At 33.5% G+C, this 20062-nt stretch overlaps 1 protein-coding gene across 1 annotated transcript; it reads left to right on the forward strand.

The window, feature by feature from the left end:
- The first annotated feature begins 13 nt into the window (after positions 1–13).
- LOC138306900 (uncharacterized) lies at positions 14–17461 on the forward strand. The gene is made up of 19 exons (XM_069247453.1): positions 14–139; positions 740–979; positions 1593–1641; positions 4017–4162; positions 4846–4976; positions 6314–6440; positions 6947–7015; positions 7467–7576; positions 8030–8111; positions 8628–8795; positions 9269–9355; positions 10092–10186; positions 11531–11632; positions 12325–12385; positions 12796–12900; positions 13904–13968; positions 14201–14272; positions 15647–15816; positions 16328–17461. The coding sequence occupies exons 2-19, from the start codon at positions 959–961 to the stop codon at positions 16525–16527; spliced, it is 1860 nt and encodes a 619-aa protein (XP_069103554.1). The 5' UTR covers positions 14–139; positions 740–958; the 3' UTR covers positions 16528–17461.
- The last annotated feature ends 2601 nt before the right edge of the window (positions 17462–20062 follow it).

Here is a 20062-nt window from a genome sequence, read left to right on the forward strand (position 1 = left end):
CGGAGCACGTTCACTTCTCATATGTGAAATTGTGTGAAGCACCTTTTTAATTATTTAGGATACATTATGTGTGGCATAATGTCGCTTTCTGACGGATTTGGTCTGGGTGCCACATGGATGGAAGAAACCACACTTACAAGTACGTGTATGCCTTTTACTAAAGGAACAAATTAATATAGTGACTCAACTTCTGTAGTTAGGGCATAGCATAACGCACTTATGTATTGACAGGTTTACATATCAAACATTAGTTGTTATTTTTTCAGAGACAAGTATTCATTGTATCAGGCCATTCATCAGAATATAATGTCTCACATTTCCTGTTTAGATATGCAAAAAATAACATTTTATGGAGAAAAAAATCCCACACTGGTGCTTATATAGTTTTGTTTTACACTGCTTGAATTTGTCATAAGAAATAGCTATATTTAGCAAACAATACCTATTAGTCATTTATTTGCTTCTTATATATATTCGGTTGCAAATATGCCTTAACATGAAAAAAAAAATTAAAAAAATACTGATGACTTTAATAGAAAGATTCATAGAAATAACACATAATTATGGCATATTAAAGTGTCGTAACAGTTTCTATGACAGGTAGGTAGGGGAATGTAAACAAACTACACCCAGTAAAAGTTTACATTAGTTTTGAAATTCTGTAGTAAGGCATAATCAAATGCCGTGTTGCGGAGCACGTCAATGTAAAACACACTCAAGTTGCTGGTATGTTCTGAAGGGAGGCTTTCCTGGCGGGGGCATACGGTTATCGTCATACATTGGAGGGGCGCAGGAGTCAGCCAGAACAGTATATACATAACAACAACAATAACTGGAGATTCTACCTACCAACATTACTAGGATTCTCGAGTGTTTTATACTTCGTTATTCTGTTCTACAACACCATGGATGCCAAAACAGACCAATTATAAAAATCTATTTTACGGGATTCAAAGGAATGATTATCCGTTCTACAAAGGTAGGATTGAGTCATTGTGGTACATGTACATGTATATTGATGAAGCCTGCGTCGTTACTATAAATAACTTTCAAGATTCCCTTGGTTTGCACATGTGTGTTATATACTTCTTTTCCGAATAAGAGCTCCTTGTGTTGCATTTGTTTTCTTGTCTAAATTAATTAATGGTGTTTTCAATATGCAACTGTATCTTATATCTTTAACACTATAATATGATCACGATTCAAAATGTTTATTAGTGTTTTGTTGTGTTTTAAAACGCTGTTTTATTACTATAAGCCACCTTTCTTTTGAGTTTTATTTGCTTTCGAGAAATTCGCAAATTTTGCTATTCAAGTAAAGAAGTTAACATAAATCTCTGCAAATTAGTATCGAACTCATCTTTATTGATATAAAAATTGCTTTGTTTTAATTTGCGAATGCTAATCTTCACTTCATCTTGTCTTGAGATAGAATTAAATAACGACATTTAGTAACAGCGAAAGAAAGTTGTTACAACTTATACACCAATCAGTTTAGCATGTTTAGAATATAATTAACAATAACAAACAAATGACATACTTGATGCGAAAGACGACAGATATAACAATCATACTTTGCTTCTGTTCCACAGATGTGGCTGTTGATATATGCCTTGTGTGTGTCTATCATCACCGCTGAAGGTTTGTGTACTTTTTACTGCTGACTTGTTAATGACGTAGGGTTACATATACAATCACATGCTCATTAAATTAGGTTCGTTATATAAATTGGAACTTCAATTTTCATTATATTTCTGAAATAACGTAATATAAAACTAATACATGTGCAAAAATATTAAATGATAATTACATTCACTTACCACTTCTACTATATAAACTAACAAATCCAAATAAAGACTTTAGGGATATGAATGACATCTGAAACGTTATGACTGTTGACATGGTAACGTCAACTTATCAGCGACAAAATGGCTGTTCCATCTTGTGTAGTATATTGTCATTGATGAACGGTTTTCATGTCCTTACTGAAATAAGTTTAGCCAGAGCCCCCTAAATGTGTTAATAATATAAATATAAACTTTAAATTGTCCTCCTATGGGATATATTTTAGTATAGATGCCAGAGATTCGCAGACTATTATCTCATAATGCGCTATATTGCTGTATTGCTCTGTATTCCGTCGTCGTATCTCATAATGCGAGGATTGTCAGCATGAATTGTTTAATGGTTAAAGATGTTTGTGCAATAAACGACACAAGGATAAAATCTCATCAACCATAAAACACACACTATAAAATGGGAAAACATGTGTCAGAATGTACATGTACTCTAAATTTTATTATTGTGTATTACATGCCAAGACTGTGTATAATGTATTTTTATCATATAGCTGGCCAGTCTAGCAATATCATACGACCATGTCATAAATATCGTAAGACACATGTGTAATAACACTATTGTGACGGCACAGGTAGTTTTGACGTCATAATCTTTATAATTTTTATGAACTTACATGATTGACTCAGTAGACGAAAACGTCACATCTGAGCCGGATTTCTACTGTTTTACACAAAGGTGAAAAGTAAAGTTTAATTGTATTTCTATAAATAAAAGTTATATGATAAATAGAATCTTACCCTCGTGACTATGTGATTTGAAATTGATCAAACTCGTTAGATAATCTGATATGCGACTCGCCTAAAGGCTCGTGACATTTCAAATTACTGAACTCGTTTGATAAATTTCATATCATATAGTTACTCATGTAAGATTCTCTATTTTCTAATCTAGATGTAAATAATATAGAATAGAATTGATCTTACTATCAAATGAACTCAGGAAATGTTTCTTTTTAGTAATATCAGCTTTATAAAGAACGAAGATTGTCGCGATGAATTATATTTCTGTGCACCATATATCATACTTTACCTATACTGGTATGCAATATATTCCAAACTTCCACAAATTGGTATCAGCCGGCGTGATATAGCATCCCTTACGCATTCGGTTCAAAGTGATATTCTGTCGCTATATACTTTAATTGTCATTAAAAAGAATTGTATCTGTTCCTGATATGCACAGAAACAAATTCTTACATAACATAACATGTAGAATACGTTGACCGCGGAATGTTAACATTCCAAAGCCGCTGATGATGTCAACTACGTCACAATTAATGACTTGAAATAACTTATATTGTCAATCCCACTAAAATTGGCTAGAATCTATGTTCCTATAGATCTACAGGAAGCAACAATCACCATGGGAATGGTCGGTAAAACTATGTATTTTCACCATTTACCTCCAATATTACACACACTTACGGAAACCCCATTCGAAAGTTAAAACGCATTTAAATAAGATTGTTCTCTGAACCCACCACTCTGCCATGTTGGATCGGCGGTGGCTAAGTGATTAAGATGTCCAGATATATTACCACAAGCCCTTCACCTTGAATTGCGAATTCGAACCCATGCACATCAGTTGCTATGCAATAACCGTTGATCAGTGGTTTTTCTCCGAGTAATCCGATTTCCCTCAACAAACAAACCCAGCACATCCTTAAATAACCCTGGCTGTTAATTTTTTTGGTTTGTTTAGTTTAACGTCCTATTATCAGCCAAGGTCATGTAAGGACGGCCTCCCGTGTATGAGTTGTCTAGCGTGTATGTTGTGCAAGGTGCGTGTTTTGGGAGACTGCGGTATATTCATGTTGTGTCTTCTTGTATAGTGGCACTGTTTCCCTTTTTATAGTGCTATATCACTGAAGCATGCCAGGTTTTGTTGGTGGAGGAAAGCCGAAGTACCCGGAGAAAAACCACCGGCCAGCGGTCAGTACCTGGCAACTGCCCGACATGGGATTCGAACCCGCATCCCAGAGGTGGAGGGCTTGTGGTAATATGTTGGGACATATTAACCACTCGGCCACGGCTGTTAATAGTATGGATATTTCTTTTCTGTTACTTTTCTCTAAACTCTTACAACACCTACGTTCAAGTGTTACTTTATGCGTCTTTTCCTCTCCGGTTGTTGATATTTTATCATTCCTGTTGTAGCTGATGACCAAACATTTGATCTCATCCTTCGTAATTTCTGGGACATGCGTATGAGGTTCTCTCCAGAATATTCTACGTACCAAGGCGAATATAAATACAATGACGTCACACAGTCGATGAACCTTTCTGTTATCGAGAGAAAAAGGGTATATCTTTATGTATTCTATTTCTATATTCAATTGACTGATCGCCAGCTGTCAATCAAACTGTTCGAGTACATGTACCGTACTTATCATTGCATTTTGTATTGTAATATTTGCTACGTAACTGAATGTTTAAACGAGCCATTGAGAGAACGAGGCATGATGCTATACATCTTTTCTGGCGATTGGTCAATTGCTAAATTGGTTTTTATACAATCATCATCTAAGACCCATGGTTGACTGCATTCCGCTGCCGTTACGTGGACGCTATACAATATGTCTGAGTACTGTATTACAATGTTCAATTGATCAATGTGCAAGATAATTGATCAATGTGCAAGATAATTGATCAATGTGCAAGATAATTGATCAATGTGCAAGATAATTGATCAATGTGCAAGATAATTAATCAATGTGCAATATAATTGATCAATGTACAAGATAATTAACCAATGTGCAAGATAATTGATTAATGTGCAAGATATTTAATCCGTGTGCAAGTTAATTTGTCAGTGTGTAAAATAATTGGTTAAGTAAGTTCTTTTTTAATTTTATTCGGTTTATAATCAGTTTGATGGTATCATTAGTTAATAAACGTTGTTCTAAGTTGCACATTTTCAACTACACTTCATTTGCTTTCATCATCATTAATCCAAAGGGATATCTTTTTGCTTCATGTATTTCAGAACGAAGTTAAACTGTTTACATCAATGCTATCTGTAATAGATAAAAGCACACTCAGTAAATCCAAACAGCTGGAATACGATATCTTCAATGATACTCTAACAACTTTTCTGAGTGGTTATAAATGGGCCACGTAAGTAGCTCCTGCAACATTTTCTTAAGACTTATATTGGTTCATTACGAATTTTCACCAATTTCTTACTTCACTTTAGAACTTTAATTTCTTCTTACAAGTAAAATCACTAAATGTCTTTTTTGTGTTGTAAGAATAAAATCGCTGATTTCCTCAGCGATGCGAAAAATACACAATTTACCGACCACTCGGTGTCCACTAACAAGCATATTATTACAATAATATCAGAAATATCAGTTAAAATCATATAAAATAAATTCATTTGTATGAGCGTCTATAGTTAAAGACGTACTGCAAAATTAAATAAAATGGAATTATATGGAATTTATTCCACCAAAGAAAAATTTTTTTTGACAAAATGTCAAGGAATGGGACTTATTCACGTACCACATGATAGCCAATATAGTTTGTGCGGGATTGGTTTCTCCAGTGGTAATGGAACGTAAATCTTTAATTTCACCTCTTAACGTCATTTCATCACCAATAGGAACAATAGTCCCGCACAAACGTTATCAAGTTTCAGATAGTACGAGACTTAGTCCCACTTGTCAGGAAAAAAACACAGAAACGATCAAGGTCGGTCGTCACGTGCTTAACCATTTATTCGTATCGTGATGACGCAATCGATGTCAGCTGTACAGACCAGAGATATTTTCAAAATTAGAGCAGATTAATCGAATACCTGATTATTAACTTTGTGGCTTTATGAGGATCGTCTTCAAAGAAGCAGGGGCAATAATGAGACTCAATACCCAAAAGTATTAATTAATTACATCTTCTTAATACCGGATTTATGATTATGGTTAATACATTACGTATAAATAAAAAGATGGGTTTGACAAGGGGAAAAAATGTGTCGCCATAGGGGTCAAAATGGGCGGGGAACGTCACGTCACAATAGGATGAGCCTGTTTGTTTTCTACGTTTTTTTTTCTTTGCAGAAAATGGGATTAAATTGCAATTAATAGTTATGTCAACAAAGATACAATTATCAACAGTATTCCGTCTTTGCATATTACAGAATTATCTGTTTTTGTGGGAAGGCATTAATTGCCACATCCTTATTTCTATAAAAAGGGCAACAGTTCCACTATACAAGAAGACACAACATGAATATACCGTAGTCTCCCACAACACGGACCTCACACAAAATACACGCAATACACCACATACATGGGAGGCCATCCTTACATGACCATAGCTGTTAATAGGACGTTAATATATCAAAAACAAACAAACATTATTTCATCATAATCAGCTTAAAACTATGACGTTTTAACTCACAAAATAATGACGTCGCAAAATATACGTCCTCATTGTTAATGTTTTATTTTCAGATATGCGCTGAGTCCTCTTAACTTTTTAGAGGGTATTCACTTATTTACTCCAGTTGAGAAGGCGAAGACAAACACCAGAGGAGACTTTGAAAACTATATCGTCAGAATGCACAACATGCCAAAACTTGTAAGACAGAGAAACAATATTTCGTTTTTATTTGTTAAATGAAATAAGATATAATAATAATGTTTTAATATCTAAACTTGTAATACAGAACGGTTGCCTGTTTTTTTTTTTTTTTTGTTTTTTTTTTTTTTTTTTTTTGAGAAACAGAAAAAAACAATTAACTTATTCTTTAAAAAAACACACATTGAGTATGTATTTCAACTTTTTATTTAATATCGGATCTTTGATAGCTGGAGTTATTTTAGAATCAATTAGAGTTACCCCAGCTGCGGTATTATGATGCAGCATTCTGACATAAGCAGCAAAAGATTGGTATCAATTTTGGACTTGTACGCCCTTTCATTTATTTTGAATGAAGACACTTTTCTTGTCTGATGATAATTTGAGAAGTCAAAGGCCAACTGGTAGAATTGATGTTTACCTTGTGTAAGTCCTAATTAATTGCATATTACAGTTAATATGCATTGCATATTACAGTTAATATGCATTTTATTGTTTTTTAACAGGTTGACGAAATAATCTCGAGAATGAATGAAGCTATACGTCTGAATTTGACATATCATCAAGTTTCTATAGTATGTATCCACTTCAATAGCACATACATTTCAAGATATCATTTTCGAATGCTATCATTAACATGAGTGAATCACATGCATACGGTATAATGCTTTAAATTCGTAGGATCAAAATTACGCGGTTTCCTATAAGGAACATATTAGCGTAAGTGCATTTTCGCGGTTCACATTGTTCATCTATCATTCGTGTATAAGTGAAATACCGTTTTTATTGGGTATATTTTGTTGAGAATCTGTGAACACGAATGCATCGAAAATAAATCATCCGCGGAATTTCATCACTAAACAGTACAATGTATGTCGCTTAGCGTATACACGTGTAATGCGAAAATTTGGAAGGAACATTATTAACTGAAAATTTAAAAACAAAATAAGATAATTTGGAAACATCTAGCTTTCCAAGTAACATTGCTATAAGTGACATTCTATTGAGAATTGCGTTACATTGCAGCTTACTGTGCCAGGACAAATCCAAGAAATGTTTGTTGATGTCATCGAATCAAACTTCAATAGACCTTTCAACAAATCGCTGGAGGAATCTATAATTCCTGAAAAAGACAAGTAAGCTGTATTAAAAGATATAAGTTACATGGAACATGATATTGCTGAAATTGATCATCATGTAAAAGCAGTTTGAAAGATCTCCGTGTCTCAATGAAAAAGGGATACAACAAAATCAGCACACAATATATAAGACTTGAAACCAAAAATAGCATTGTTACATTTACAAAATATAAATGAATGCTTGCCTGTATAATATGTACTTTTTATTTCAGTATAGTTCACTTTGTTTCCGTTACATCTCCAGTCTTTTTTGATAATTGATGTCAACTTGCTTCATTATCATAATACCATTTTTTTTTAATTGATCGTAATACCAACTTGTTATATTTATTACCCATAAAGTCACTGATAGTTACAGACACCTCAATTCCGTGTACATATTCCTTTTTAAAGTCTTTATATTACAGGGGTTACTATCACTATCTCAAGATATTTGATTTATATTTTAAGGCAGTCATTAAGAGAACGAGGACTTGAGGGAATTAAAATAGTTCTTGATTCGTTTAGACGACTAAAAGAATACATAGAAAATGTAAGTTCACCTGTACAACATTAACAATTTGTATGATTAATGTCCAATGTTTTTAAGACAACAAAAATCATTTAGTCTATTTTGGGTAGTTTATCGCATAACAAATGCATGAATCATTACTGTGCGAGAAAAAAATCGTAAAGAAAATGCTTTATGTTACTTTCCAGCGTAAATAATTTAGACGGTAATGGTCAATGAATTCATTAGTTAACTTCCGCTAATACAACGATTCAGTCACTGTAACAGAAGTTGGGTGGAAAATTTAAATGAATATTGTACAATATTTTTTTATATTTTGCATACCTTTCTGATACTTTTCTACAAATTATATATAAGGAATTAGTCCATATCTCATTGCGGTCCCTTATTTACCATGGTAAAATAAAGGGCCGACAACTCTGATAGAAATAGTATATTGACTATTCATTCTATATGTGTCATCAGGGTTAAAAGTCAACAATATAATGTTAATATATAGTACTACATATTCAATCGTATGTCTTATTTCTATACTAGACTTATCTACAACATACCAGACCGGATATAGGTGTAAAGTCACTACGTAATGGGGCCAGTTACTACCAGGCCTGTCTAAAATGGCACACCTCCCTCGACGTGACTCCAGAAAATGTCCACCAGGTGGGGCTACAGGAGGTCAGCCGGATATACGGTAATATGCAAAAGGTACGGCTCGCCATATATGTAACATTAAGATGATGTAAAACTTTAAAAAATATTATTACACTTAAGTCATATCACAATAGTGTGTATGCTTGATGAATGATTCTAAACTTTAAAAGGAAATATTTCCACTTTTCTTATCTGATTCTACTGTGAACGAAATTGATCAAAGGAATTTTTAGTGCCAACACGTTCAAATTTTAAGATAAAAATAATAAATGAACGACTTGTGTCATAAAGTGTACTTTATATTTTTAGAAATTCGCGTATTGTTGTCACAAGAGTGTCACAGACACTTTATATGTCCGGGGAACGCATTACATGTACGTGTTTTTTTTTTTCTTTTTTTTTTTTTTTTTTTTTTTTAATTAAAGATTGCTTTATGTTATCATATACAGGGCTATATGATATACGCTGGATGAATTTTTCCCTACAATTTACGTGAAATGAATTCAGTTATCACATTTTAATTACAGATTTTAAAAAGGCTCTCTTTTAACGGTTCAGTGGCAGACTTTTTGAACAGTATTGGGAGCGATTCCAGGTTCATCATTAATGACGCTGTGAGTTATTCAGGGACTTACATGTAATCTCATAAGATTTGCTCTTGGATTAAGGTTCGAATAATACTCAATCATAAACTCAATCTACATACTTTTCCCTTCTCTGTGATGATACACATGTAAAATGGAAATATTAGTTGAGATTAATGAATAAAGACACTGATACTGGTATTTACATGTACAAAAATTGGCAAGAGGGTACCATATCTGATGAACTTTATGAATAACGTACATTTGTAACCGTAACACAATTCTCCGTGGTAATGGGATGAGTTGCCCTGTTTTTTGAAAGGATCATTAATGCCCCATTATCAATAATATTCCTTTGAACACAGTATTCCTTATTTCATATGTTTCATAATGATATTATGAAAATATTTCATATGTTTCATAAATATTATGAAAATATTATATCTACTCAAAACATTATCTATTTCAGTCAAAATTATTACAACGATCATATATTCAATCTAATAACCCTAGGTTATTGAATGATGTTTGATACGGATTTGAATTGTACTTTAATATATCTAAACGCAGTAGCTTGTAACTTCGTAACGGATTCAAATTCCATTTGTTGGTAGTGAAAAAAATAATCATAGTCAAATTTGGAGGATGAAGCACCTGTCGAATAAGCCTTATGACATGAAAGCTAAATGTTTACATGACCTTTCAACTTGATAATATGATATTTGTATATTTGGATGTTATTCCTAATCTGTTTTATTTTCACAAGGACAAAATTATTGAAGCCTACACGGAACTAATAGATCAGAGAATCAAACCATTACTGCCTAAATATTTTAACAACATTCCTAACGTGGAAATGGAGTAAGTGATGCCTGTAAGGTGAAGAATATAAGTACCTGCCTATAAAAACACACAATTCACTTAATTTAAGGCCAATATATAGATATATGATCTTTATACATTGTGTACATGGGACAAATATGGTTATTGACCAATTCTTTATTTGCATATTACAGAGTTATTTGCCCTTTGCGGGAAGGTATTGATTGTGACGTCATATGTTTGCGAGCGTAGCGTCATACTATTCGAAGAAAATGACGTGAATTGCGCTCACAAAAGAATGACGTAACTGTCGATATATACTCGCAAGGGAGATAACTATGTAATGACCAAAGACGGAATAGGGACCCTGACAATGTGGTATTATTAGCGGATGATCTTTGTACACAGCTGAAAGCAGGTCTGGCTGTATCGTTATTTTTTTAAGTAAGAAGGTGGCCAACAATTATGTTTCTGCCATTCTGCTATGAATACTACATTAATCTCGAAGCTAAGGACATTGAGATTACGATTTGATTCTGTGGTCGGTTGTATAAGGTCTCTGAGCGGTGTTTTTTTTTTTTTTTTTTTTCTCTCTTCTGCCCCAGCTTCACGCCCTCAACAAAATCTGATACAGCATTTAAAACATAACAAACAACACATGTTAAAAAACTAATCAATTTTGATTTATTACCTGACTGCTTTAAAGCATATTTATAAAGCATTTTCTTTTCATAAAAAATCACATTCAATTTTTTGTCTCATTGTCAATTGTGCACCAGTAGCACTGTTTCACGCGCCAGAAATGCGCGCAGTAATCTACTCATTTACGTCCCAATCAAGTTTATCGATACAGTGTGCTATAGTATGATTTTAGAGAAAGGTAGATGACGGTTTTTAATTCCGACATCTACCTTGACCTTAGGTAGCAGGGAAGCCTATTAAACTGTTTACTCGGTCCTCAGTTCTCTAGGTTTTCCCTGCTTACCCTTATCAAAGACGTGACTGTTAGATCACGCTTTGGCAAACCTCATCCCGTGACTTATAATAGTTTGTTTTCGGTGGCGTTGGGTCCGTTTTTAGGATTCACTTGCACATACAAATACGGTAATTAAGGGGGAATGCTACATGTTGTTGATATTTGACATAAAAATCGCAACTTTTTTTGGAGGGGAGGGGGATGGGTGGGGAGGTGGTGTTGTCGTGAAGCAAAATGAAATACTTTTAAACATTAAAACAAGCAATGTATATCGTTCAAGATATTGCTCTTGTTTTCTATCAAAAAGATATTATCTGTAGAGATCGAGAAAAATTTAAATTGATACATTTGATAACATTTGTTAGTTTTTATTAAATAAGTGCTTACATTGTCTTTTTGTTTTTTAGAGTGGTGAGATCAACATTTGATGGTACCGGAGGTGCTTATGCATTAGCAACGGAGATTAATCCGGGAAGATTTTTAATTAATCTTTACAGACCAAGAGAAAAGTAAGTATGTACTTATGTATTGTGTCAAGGGAGGCTGATTTCGAGTTCCGTTTAAGGATTTTGTATTTGAAAATAAAATTTTAATTTGAACATATTACAAATGTTCTCTGTTGTGTTTTGTCATAGATAATTTGTGCTAGAGCTAGTTTAAATACGTTTCAAAATAACATATATTTCCGATTATGTAAAATGGAACTCGGAACCAGTTCCGAGTTCCGTTTTACACCAATGGAAATAGATGTTACATGTTAAATGTATTTGGAAACGTATTTAAACTAGCTCCGTCACAAATTGTCCATGACAAAACACAACAGAGACCATTTGTAATATGTTCAAATTACATAAACTTATTTTTTAAAATTTTCTTTAAAAAAAAAAAATCCTTAAACGGAACTCGAAGCTTAAACGGAACTCTGAACTCTGAACTCGGAACCAACTTTAGCCTCCCTTGTATCAATATAATTTAGTATGTAATTGTTATATACTGTGAGTTGCTCAATTTCTGCGAAAATGGTACTAATGGCAAAGTGTTCTTCATACAGAGTTCAAATGTGAGAATGGATAATTTGGGACTCCGAGAAAGTTATATCATTAAGCAGGTAGTCTTTATACCGAGGTGGTCGCTAAACCAGGTTTAACTGTACTGTCAGGTTGTGATGAGATGTCAATGTTGAATCATTTTCCACCCTCAGTCCGACCTTTGATTACATGGCACTTAGTCTTCATGAGGCATACCCAGGGCACCATCTGCAGGTATATGTACAACTATTTTATGAATTATTGTTTTTAGACGATAAGTAATTAATTTATTTTTAATTTATGCGTTTCCGTTATTTTTTTAAATTAAATATACGGATATTCAATTATTCGCGAAATGCTTGAAGTCCCGCTCGAGACCTTTCGAAAAAAAGTGATGCCATTATTTTACATTCAAGTAGCATTGCTTTCGAATTGATTAGTTTTGGATCGTTTCCCATGGTGGTTTTTTCCCAAATTGAATTCATCCATACACTTTGATTATCTACAATTTCAAATGGAAATACTTGTTTTATGATTGGCTTTGATATACTTTTTACCATATTTAGGACAAAATATTAAACATTTGCTTTGCATTTGCTTAAGTAAAAGGTTGAAGCTAATTATGTCTATCATACTCTTGGCAGCATAGCTATTCAATGACAGCAGATCTACCTAAGTATAGGCGATTCCCGGAATACAGCTTCTACGATGTCCCGTACTTCTTACCCTTCTTCTCCGCCTATGTAGAGGTAAGTCGACACATGTTTATCTCGAGCTAAGTGTGATGTAGATGTAAGTCGACACATGTTTATCTCGAGCTAAGTGTGATGTACAGGCAAGTCGAAACATGGATATTTCGAGCTAATTGTGATGTACAGGTAAGTCGACACATGTGTATTTCTAGCTAAATTAGCTAAATTTGATGTAGAGGTACGCTGACACATGCATATCTCGAGCTAAGTGTGATGATCAGGTAAGTCGCAACATGGATATTTGAGCTAATTGTATTGTAGAGGTACGCTGACACATGTATATCTCGAGCTAAGTGTGATGTACAGGTAAGTCGACATATGTATATTTCGAGCTAAGTGTGATGTACAGGTAAGTCGACATATGTATATTTCGAGCTAATTGTGATGTAGAGGAAGTCGACACATGTATATTTCGAGCTAAGTGTGATGTACAGGTAAGTCGACACATGTAATTATCGAGTTTAGTTTGATTCATCGGTTGTAAAACGTGGATCCTCTAAATACAACTATATTCTGCCTATAAGTAACAGCTGAAGAAAAATTCGAGAATTTTGACGAGTTTGATTAATTTCATATTACATAGTCACGAGTGTAAGATTATATTTATCACATAACTTTTATTAATAGAACAAACGTGATTTTGTTTACTTTTATCTCTATATAAAACAGAAGATATCCGGCTCGATGTGACTTTTCTGTCTTCTGAGACAATCATGTGACGTCATATAAAGATTATCAAAACTACCTGTGATGTCACAATAGTGTTATTACACATGTATCGTACGATATTCATGACATGGCAGTATGACATGGCTAGACTGGCCAGTTATGTGATAAACATTGATTTGACATCTATATATGCCATGTTCATTAAAAACAACACTTCTTCGGAAAATATCTTTTCACATTATCACAGGAACGCCACACACACAAGGTAGAGTAGTCTTGAGATAATACGGAATATTAGAATGATAATATATTATGTTATTGTATATTCCAGGGATGGGGACTATATTCAGAATATCTTGGAGAAGAAATGGGCCTGTATAAAGATGACTATGAACTGTAAGTAGGCATGGTGGACTATTTAACTCCCCAAATCTGATCATTCTCAGAAATCATCACCTCATTAAACCGAGCAATTCTTTCAAATAGTGTAATAAAGAGTAGAGATATTCTATCTGAGGGTCATAAAAAGTAGTCCGGAAACAACAGGCCTGACAGTGTGGGCTGAAGACGCGCAAATGTCTTGATTATCGAGGAGAACACACTATAATGTTTGATTTATTGTTTACAGAATGGGGAGGTACAGTGCTGAGATGTTGCGGGCCTGTCGGCTGGTTGTTGACACAGGAATACACTACTTTGGGTATGTTTTATCGAACAAAACCACAATTTTTGGGACAAAATGTAATTTGGTCAATATTTGCTTCACATGTCACATTAAACAAGAAAAAATTACTTAAGACATAAAATCATATTATAATTAGACGATTCAGATGTCATATTAAACAAAACATCCAGTTTTTGGGATAGGGAGTTAGGTGGTCAATAGACTATGATTGATATATATAAGTTAAAATGTAAATAACGAACACATTTTGACAAAAAACATTCGATAACTAGAACTGTCGCCAGTGAGGACGACTAATACCCCCGCTGCACAAATTTATAGGAGATATTACAGAAAACAATATAGTTGACTCAACTTCCCTTTATCCCATGGTTTTGTGTTTTGGTGTTACAAATTTTACCAACATCTGTCCAGTAATTTAGGAGAAGTTTGCCGGATAAAGTTGTGTCTATAGACAGACGGAAGGACAGACAGACGGACAACCGATTCTAGTATACCTCCTTAACATATAACTTAAGTATATCCACTAACCTGCAAATTAAAAAAGTACACGTATATCTAATTCTCTCTGAAATTTGGTTTTGTGTGTGTGTTATTTTTGTCAACAAGATATCGACCCGGAAATATTCATCATTTCATGTTATATTTTTATGTATATTATGACAAGAAATGGACAATTTTTAGTTGTTAGAGTACTATGTTACATATAACTTTTTAAGCTATTCATAACCTACTACCTAAGTCTTACAAATTAAAAATGTGATACGTCTACATTACTCTGACTAATGGGCACGACTGAAGCTAAGTTTTTGGATATACTACATAAATAACATCAGAGAATAAAAAATTCTAGTAAATGTCATTTCTATCAAATGACGAGTAACATTACAGACATGCTAACAACCATATCAGTCATGCTAACAACCATATCAGTCATGCTAACAACCATATCAAACATGCTAACAACCATATCAGTCATGCTGCATAAACACATATACAACATAAGTGATATCTTGATATAACCAAAAAAGTGGACCATCAAATGACGAGTAACATGGCAGACATGGTAACTACAATGTCAGCCATGCTGCATAAACATAACATATATACATGTACAACATAAGCCATATCTTGATATAACCAAAATGGTGGAGCATCAAAACATGCCACCGGACTGCAATGACTTCAGTTGTGAGATAAAATTGATAAATGACACGAGTTGTGCTATCAGTTCCATATTTTTTTAAACATCTATCGGGTTTGCTAAGAAATAGAATTAGCGCCATCATCTTACCAATCACAAGTCTAAAAGTTTATTTTATATCATTTTATTAAATTGTTAGATTATTATAATGGATACATCTATAATCAAATATATATCTCTTTTAGGTGGACAAAGCAGAAAGCTGGATATTACATGCACAACCACACGGCATTTGGCCCTGGATTTATAGAAAACGAAATCAACCGTTACATAACATGGCCAGGACAAGCGTGCGCGTACAAGATGGGTGAAATTAAAATACGCCAATTAAGAAAGAAATCTGAAACTGAATTAGGTAAATTAACTCGATGCAAACCAGGAGAGTTTCAATTCTAGACGTTTAAAGGTTTTTTATTTTGATGAATAATGATTACAAAAAATATACACTTCCATAATCATAGCGAATCTTGCAGCTCTGCTACGTTTTGCGTAATCATTTCAGATAAATTTGCAATAAGTCAAAAGTCAAAATCAGAACTTGCCAAAGTTAAGGCTGCATACGGCATACGGCAACTGGGAGGGTAGCGAAAGTTAATCGAGAGAAGATGTTTTTATTGCGACCCTATATTTATGTAACATAAAATATGGGGCCGCGGTGGCCGAGTGGTTAAGATGTCCTGACATATTACAACAAGCCCTCCACCTCTGGGTCACGAATCCCATGTGGGGTAGTTGCAAGGTACTGACTGCTGGTCGGTGGTTTTTCTCCGGATACTCCGGCATTCCTCCACCGACAAATATGACATGTCCTTATAAGACCCTGGCTGTTCATGAAACCAATGTATCGTAATTTATTGCTTTTGTAGGTAAACTGTTTGACATTAAGGAATTCCACTCCACAATTTTGGAAAATGGACCAATGCCACTGAACATCCTTGAGACAGTAGTGGAAGACTGGATTGATGAGACGAACAGGTTGTCTAGTGGTGCGGAAACATATGATACAAAGCTACAGACCGCTCTTCTGTTACTCACTGTAATAACATGCATGGCGAGTATGGGATAATGGATTTAATAACACTTGGTGGGTTTTCTTTTTCATTACATATACTATGTATTGTTTGATATGCTTAGACTGTTTAAGGATTAACTCGAATATATCCTTTTTTATTTTATGGAGATATATCACAAAAAATTCAGTGTACTCTAAATAAACCGCTTAGCGGTTTATGATGAGAGTACACTTAGATTTTTGTGTTATATCTCTTTAACAAATTATCCTTACAATTCAATTTACTAAAGATAATATATCCAAAGTTCCGAATTCATTTTGGGACTGTTTTTTGTCAATAATTACTTATTTCTAAATCATAACGCCGTTAAATCAGCCAATCAAAAGCGTTGTTACAAAGGGCGACGCCATTTTTTCCTCTAGAGGCTGATAAAAGAAATTTCGAGCCAATGAAAATGCTTTTTACAAGCAAAATTGAAATATCATAGCCTAATATAAGGTGCTTTAATGTTCATTGTGATAATGTTAACGTAATTATCTATTGCTTTTTTGCCTTTGTATTCATGTACTTGGTTTTTTTTGTAAAAGGGTATTTTATATATTGAACAACGAATGGCGCAAATTTCTATCCAAACTGATCATTTTCAATGTTTCAAATTTGTGCTGAAAGTTGACAGTGCTTCTAAAATCGTCTCTACAGTATCAAAATGTTAATAAATGCTTTAAATTAATTCGTTAATAACCATGTAAATTTCATACATGTCATATGTATTTATATTAATAGCTTTAACTCATCTACTATTTTTTGTCAATTGTATCATGTATTACTATAATTGTTCCTTGTAATGTAAACATAAATCTATATATATTGTTTATGTTACGCTGTTGTCCAGAATACCGGTGTACGATTAATACAGTCACACATGTTGTTCATTGCTATTCCTTAATAAATATGCCCCGTCTTTGTACTTTACAGGGTTTGTTGGTATATATTGATTGAAACTTTACTTGTTTTTTTATTTGTAAATACAACGTAATACTTCTCTGAGAAAACAACATGATATTTGCTCACAAAAAGTGGCGTCACGGTGGATATCAACTCGTAAGGAAGGTAATCTGTCAAAACACAAAAAACGACAACATAAATACTCTTCATTTAGCTTGTTCTATTTTAAACGTGATGATAAATCAATCAGACGTTTCAACGATGTGCCTGACATTTTTTATCCATTTCACTTACTCAGAATATTCATCGCATTAAAGTATTTAAACAAGCAGAATCAATAAAAAAAGTAATCGGGATATTAAATAGCGGGCACACTTCTGGGTAGTTTATTTTTCGCGAACTAAAATCCGCAAACAGATAACTAAAACCTACGAATTGAAACCACTAGCTTGATAATTGCTACTTTATCGTACCGTTGTAGGACTTTGTTCTGTGTAGCCTATCAAAAATAGCACCACTCTCAAGCGGTTTTAAGCAAAATCATGTAACAATTGACATGCACTATTAAATCTCAATTGATCTGTGAATATTGCATTTAGAGAGAACGGTGTTCGGCGGAATTACATCCCCCATAATAAGTTTCGTTTACTGAACCGCAAATATGGACCCCAGGAATTCAAAGCGCAAAATGTTATAGGACGTTTTATAATCAATTGAAACACAACAAACAAACAAACAAGGATGTGTAAACATTTCTGGCATTAGATCATGGCTCAAATATACAGACGATAAAAAGGATTCGTGAATATATTTGCAGTAAGATTATAAGGACTACCCTCTTAAAATAGTCTTATCAGCCGAAAAAACCCGTGCGTGTGATTTAAGGACCAATGAACGTCAGTGATGGCTAAAGAATGTTCGTCATAGGTTATAGAGCAGAGTTTATGAGCTGTAAGATGTGCACTAGCTAATTAGTTTGCACACCTGTAAGGGGAATTACAACAATACCACAAACCGCAGGTGTTACACATCGCCTAAAGACTGTCAGTGTCATTAACCTGTCAATTGTTAATTATTTACAACTAGCCATATCGGTCAGTCAGACAGTGTTAGGAAAACTATCAATAGGACTAGATCATAGCTAATAAACAAAGGAAATTGACATTTACTATGTACATTGTACATGTGATAATACGAAAAAGACAAATCAAATATTCTAATAAAAGATATATCGAAAGTGTTTGCTAATATCACAGGAAAACTTTCCGTTTCTAAAGTAATATAAATTGTTGCAAAGTCATTCAAATTTCTACACCAAAGATGAATGTTCTATTATTTATTAAATCAGCAGCATAATAGGTTTTTTCAGTAATCAAAATTGTTTTCTGAACACTATTACAATCGATGAAGGGTTTGCGCAATAAAACATATTCAAAATACTTAATTGTAACCCGAAAACAATCTTATATGGAATGTGGTACTGATTGCGCAGTAAAACAAATCAGTTTATATGTATTTTTCTGTTAATGCACTGTCGGCAGTGTAGCATCTTTAACCGACGTTTGCAAAATTACATTTGATTTTTTTATCGGGTCTTAAGTCGTAGTTTATGTATTTGGTTACACACGTGAGTGTGTACGCATAAACGACAATCATACCACAGCTCTAGACTTATCTATTAGTGGGAAATGAATAACTTTAATTACAGTGTATGGGCCGAATACAGACACGCCTGATTTTTACAACAAAATTTTAGATGCTGTTTTCAGTTTTGATAATGAGTTTCATATTTTTTGTGGAGACTATAATCTAGTCTTAGACCCAGACCTAGACTATGATCAAAGTTATAGATAGACAAACAACCCAGAAGCAAGAAATAAAATTATTGAGATAATTGAAGAACTAGGATTAATTAAATTTAATTATATACCGACAACATCATCCAGACACTAGAAGATACACATAGAGAAGATCTAACCCGTTAAAATAAGCACGACTTTTTTTTAGTATCAGGAAACACGAAAGGCAATATACAGAGCTCTAATATAGATACTGGATACCGTACAGATCATTCATCACCAAATATATCAATTAGATTTAATGATTTTAAAAAGGGTAAAGGTTTATGGAAGTTTAATAATTCGCTTTTGCATGATAGAGAATACTTAGACACAATAAATAAGCTTATTTCAGAAGTAAAAATACAATATGCTATTCCAGCATATAACATTGATTCTCTTGAGAACATTTCTGATAGTGATATTTAGTTTCGAATTAATGAACAACTCTTTTTTAGAAACATTCCTACTTGAAATTAGAGGGAAACAATATCTTTTTCATCCTTCAAGAAAAAACAACACGTATTGAAGAAGATACTCTTATAGAGTCTATTAGATATTTAGAGGCAAGAGAGAAAATCATAATTTTAAAAAATTAGATGAAAAAAAGAAAGAGTTAGAAAAAATAAGGCAACATAAACTGAAGGGTAATATCATACGTTCCAAAGCCAAATGGATTGGAGAAGGTTAAAAACCTACCAAGTATTTTTCAACCTAGAAAATCGGAACTATACTTCAAAAATAATTCCAATTATAGAGAAAGATAATGGAGAAATAATTTCAAAACAAGAAGACATTTTAGATG

This window comes from Argopecten irradians, chromosome 14, assembly GCF_041381155.1.
Source record: "Argopecten irradians isolate NY chromosome 14, Ai_NY, whole genome shotgun sequence".
NCBI classification, from domain to species: domain Eukaryota; kingdom Metazoa; phylum Mollusca; class Bivalvia; order Pectinida; family Pectinidae; genus Argopecten; species Argopecten irradians.

What these genes read in the sequence shown, in the direction of transcription:
- LOC138306900 (XM_069247453.1), top strand. Translation starts at nt 959, where the DNA reads ATGATTATCCGTTCTACAAAG. An exon ending in CTGTTATCGAGAGAAAAAGG is followed by an intron (nt 4,163 to 4,845) that starts GTATATCTTTAT and finishes CATGTATTTCAG; the next exon opens with AACGAAGTTAAACTGTTTAC. An exon ending in TCTTCTCCGCCTATGTAGAG is followed by an intron (nt 12,901 to 13,903) that starts GTAAGTCGACAC and finishes TGTATATTCCAG; the next exon opens with GGATGGGGACTATATTCAGA.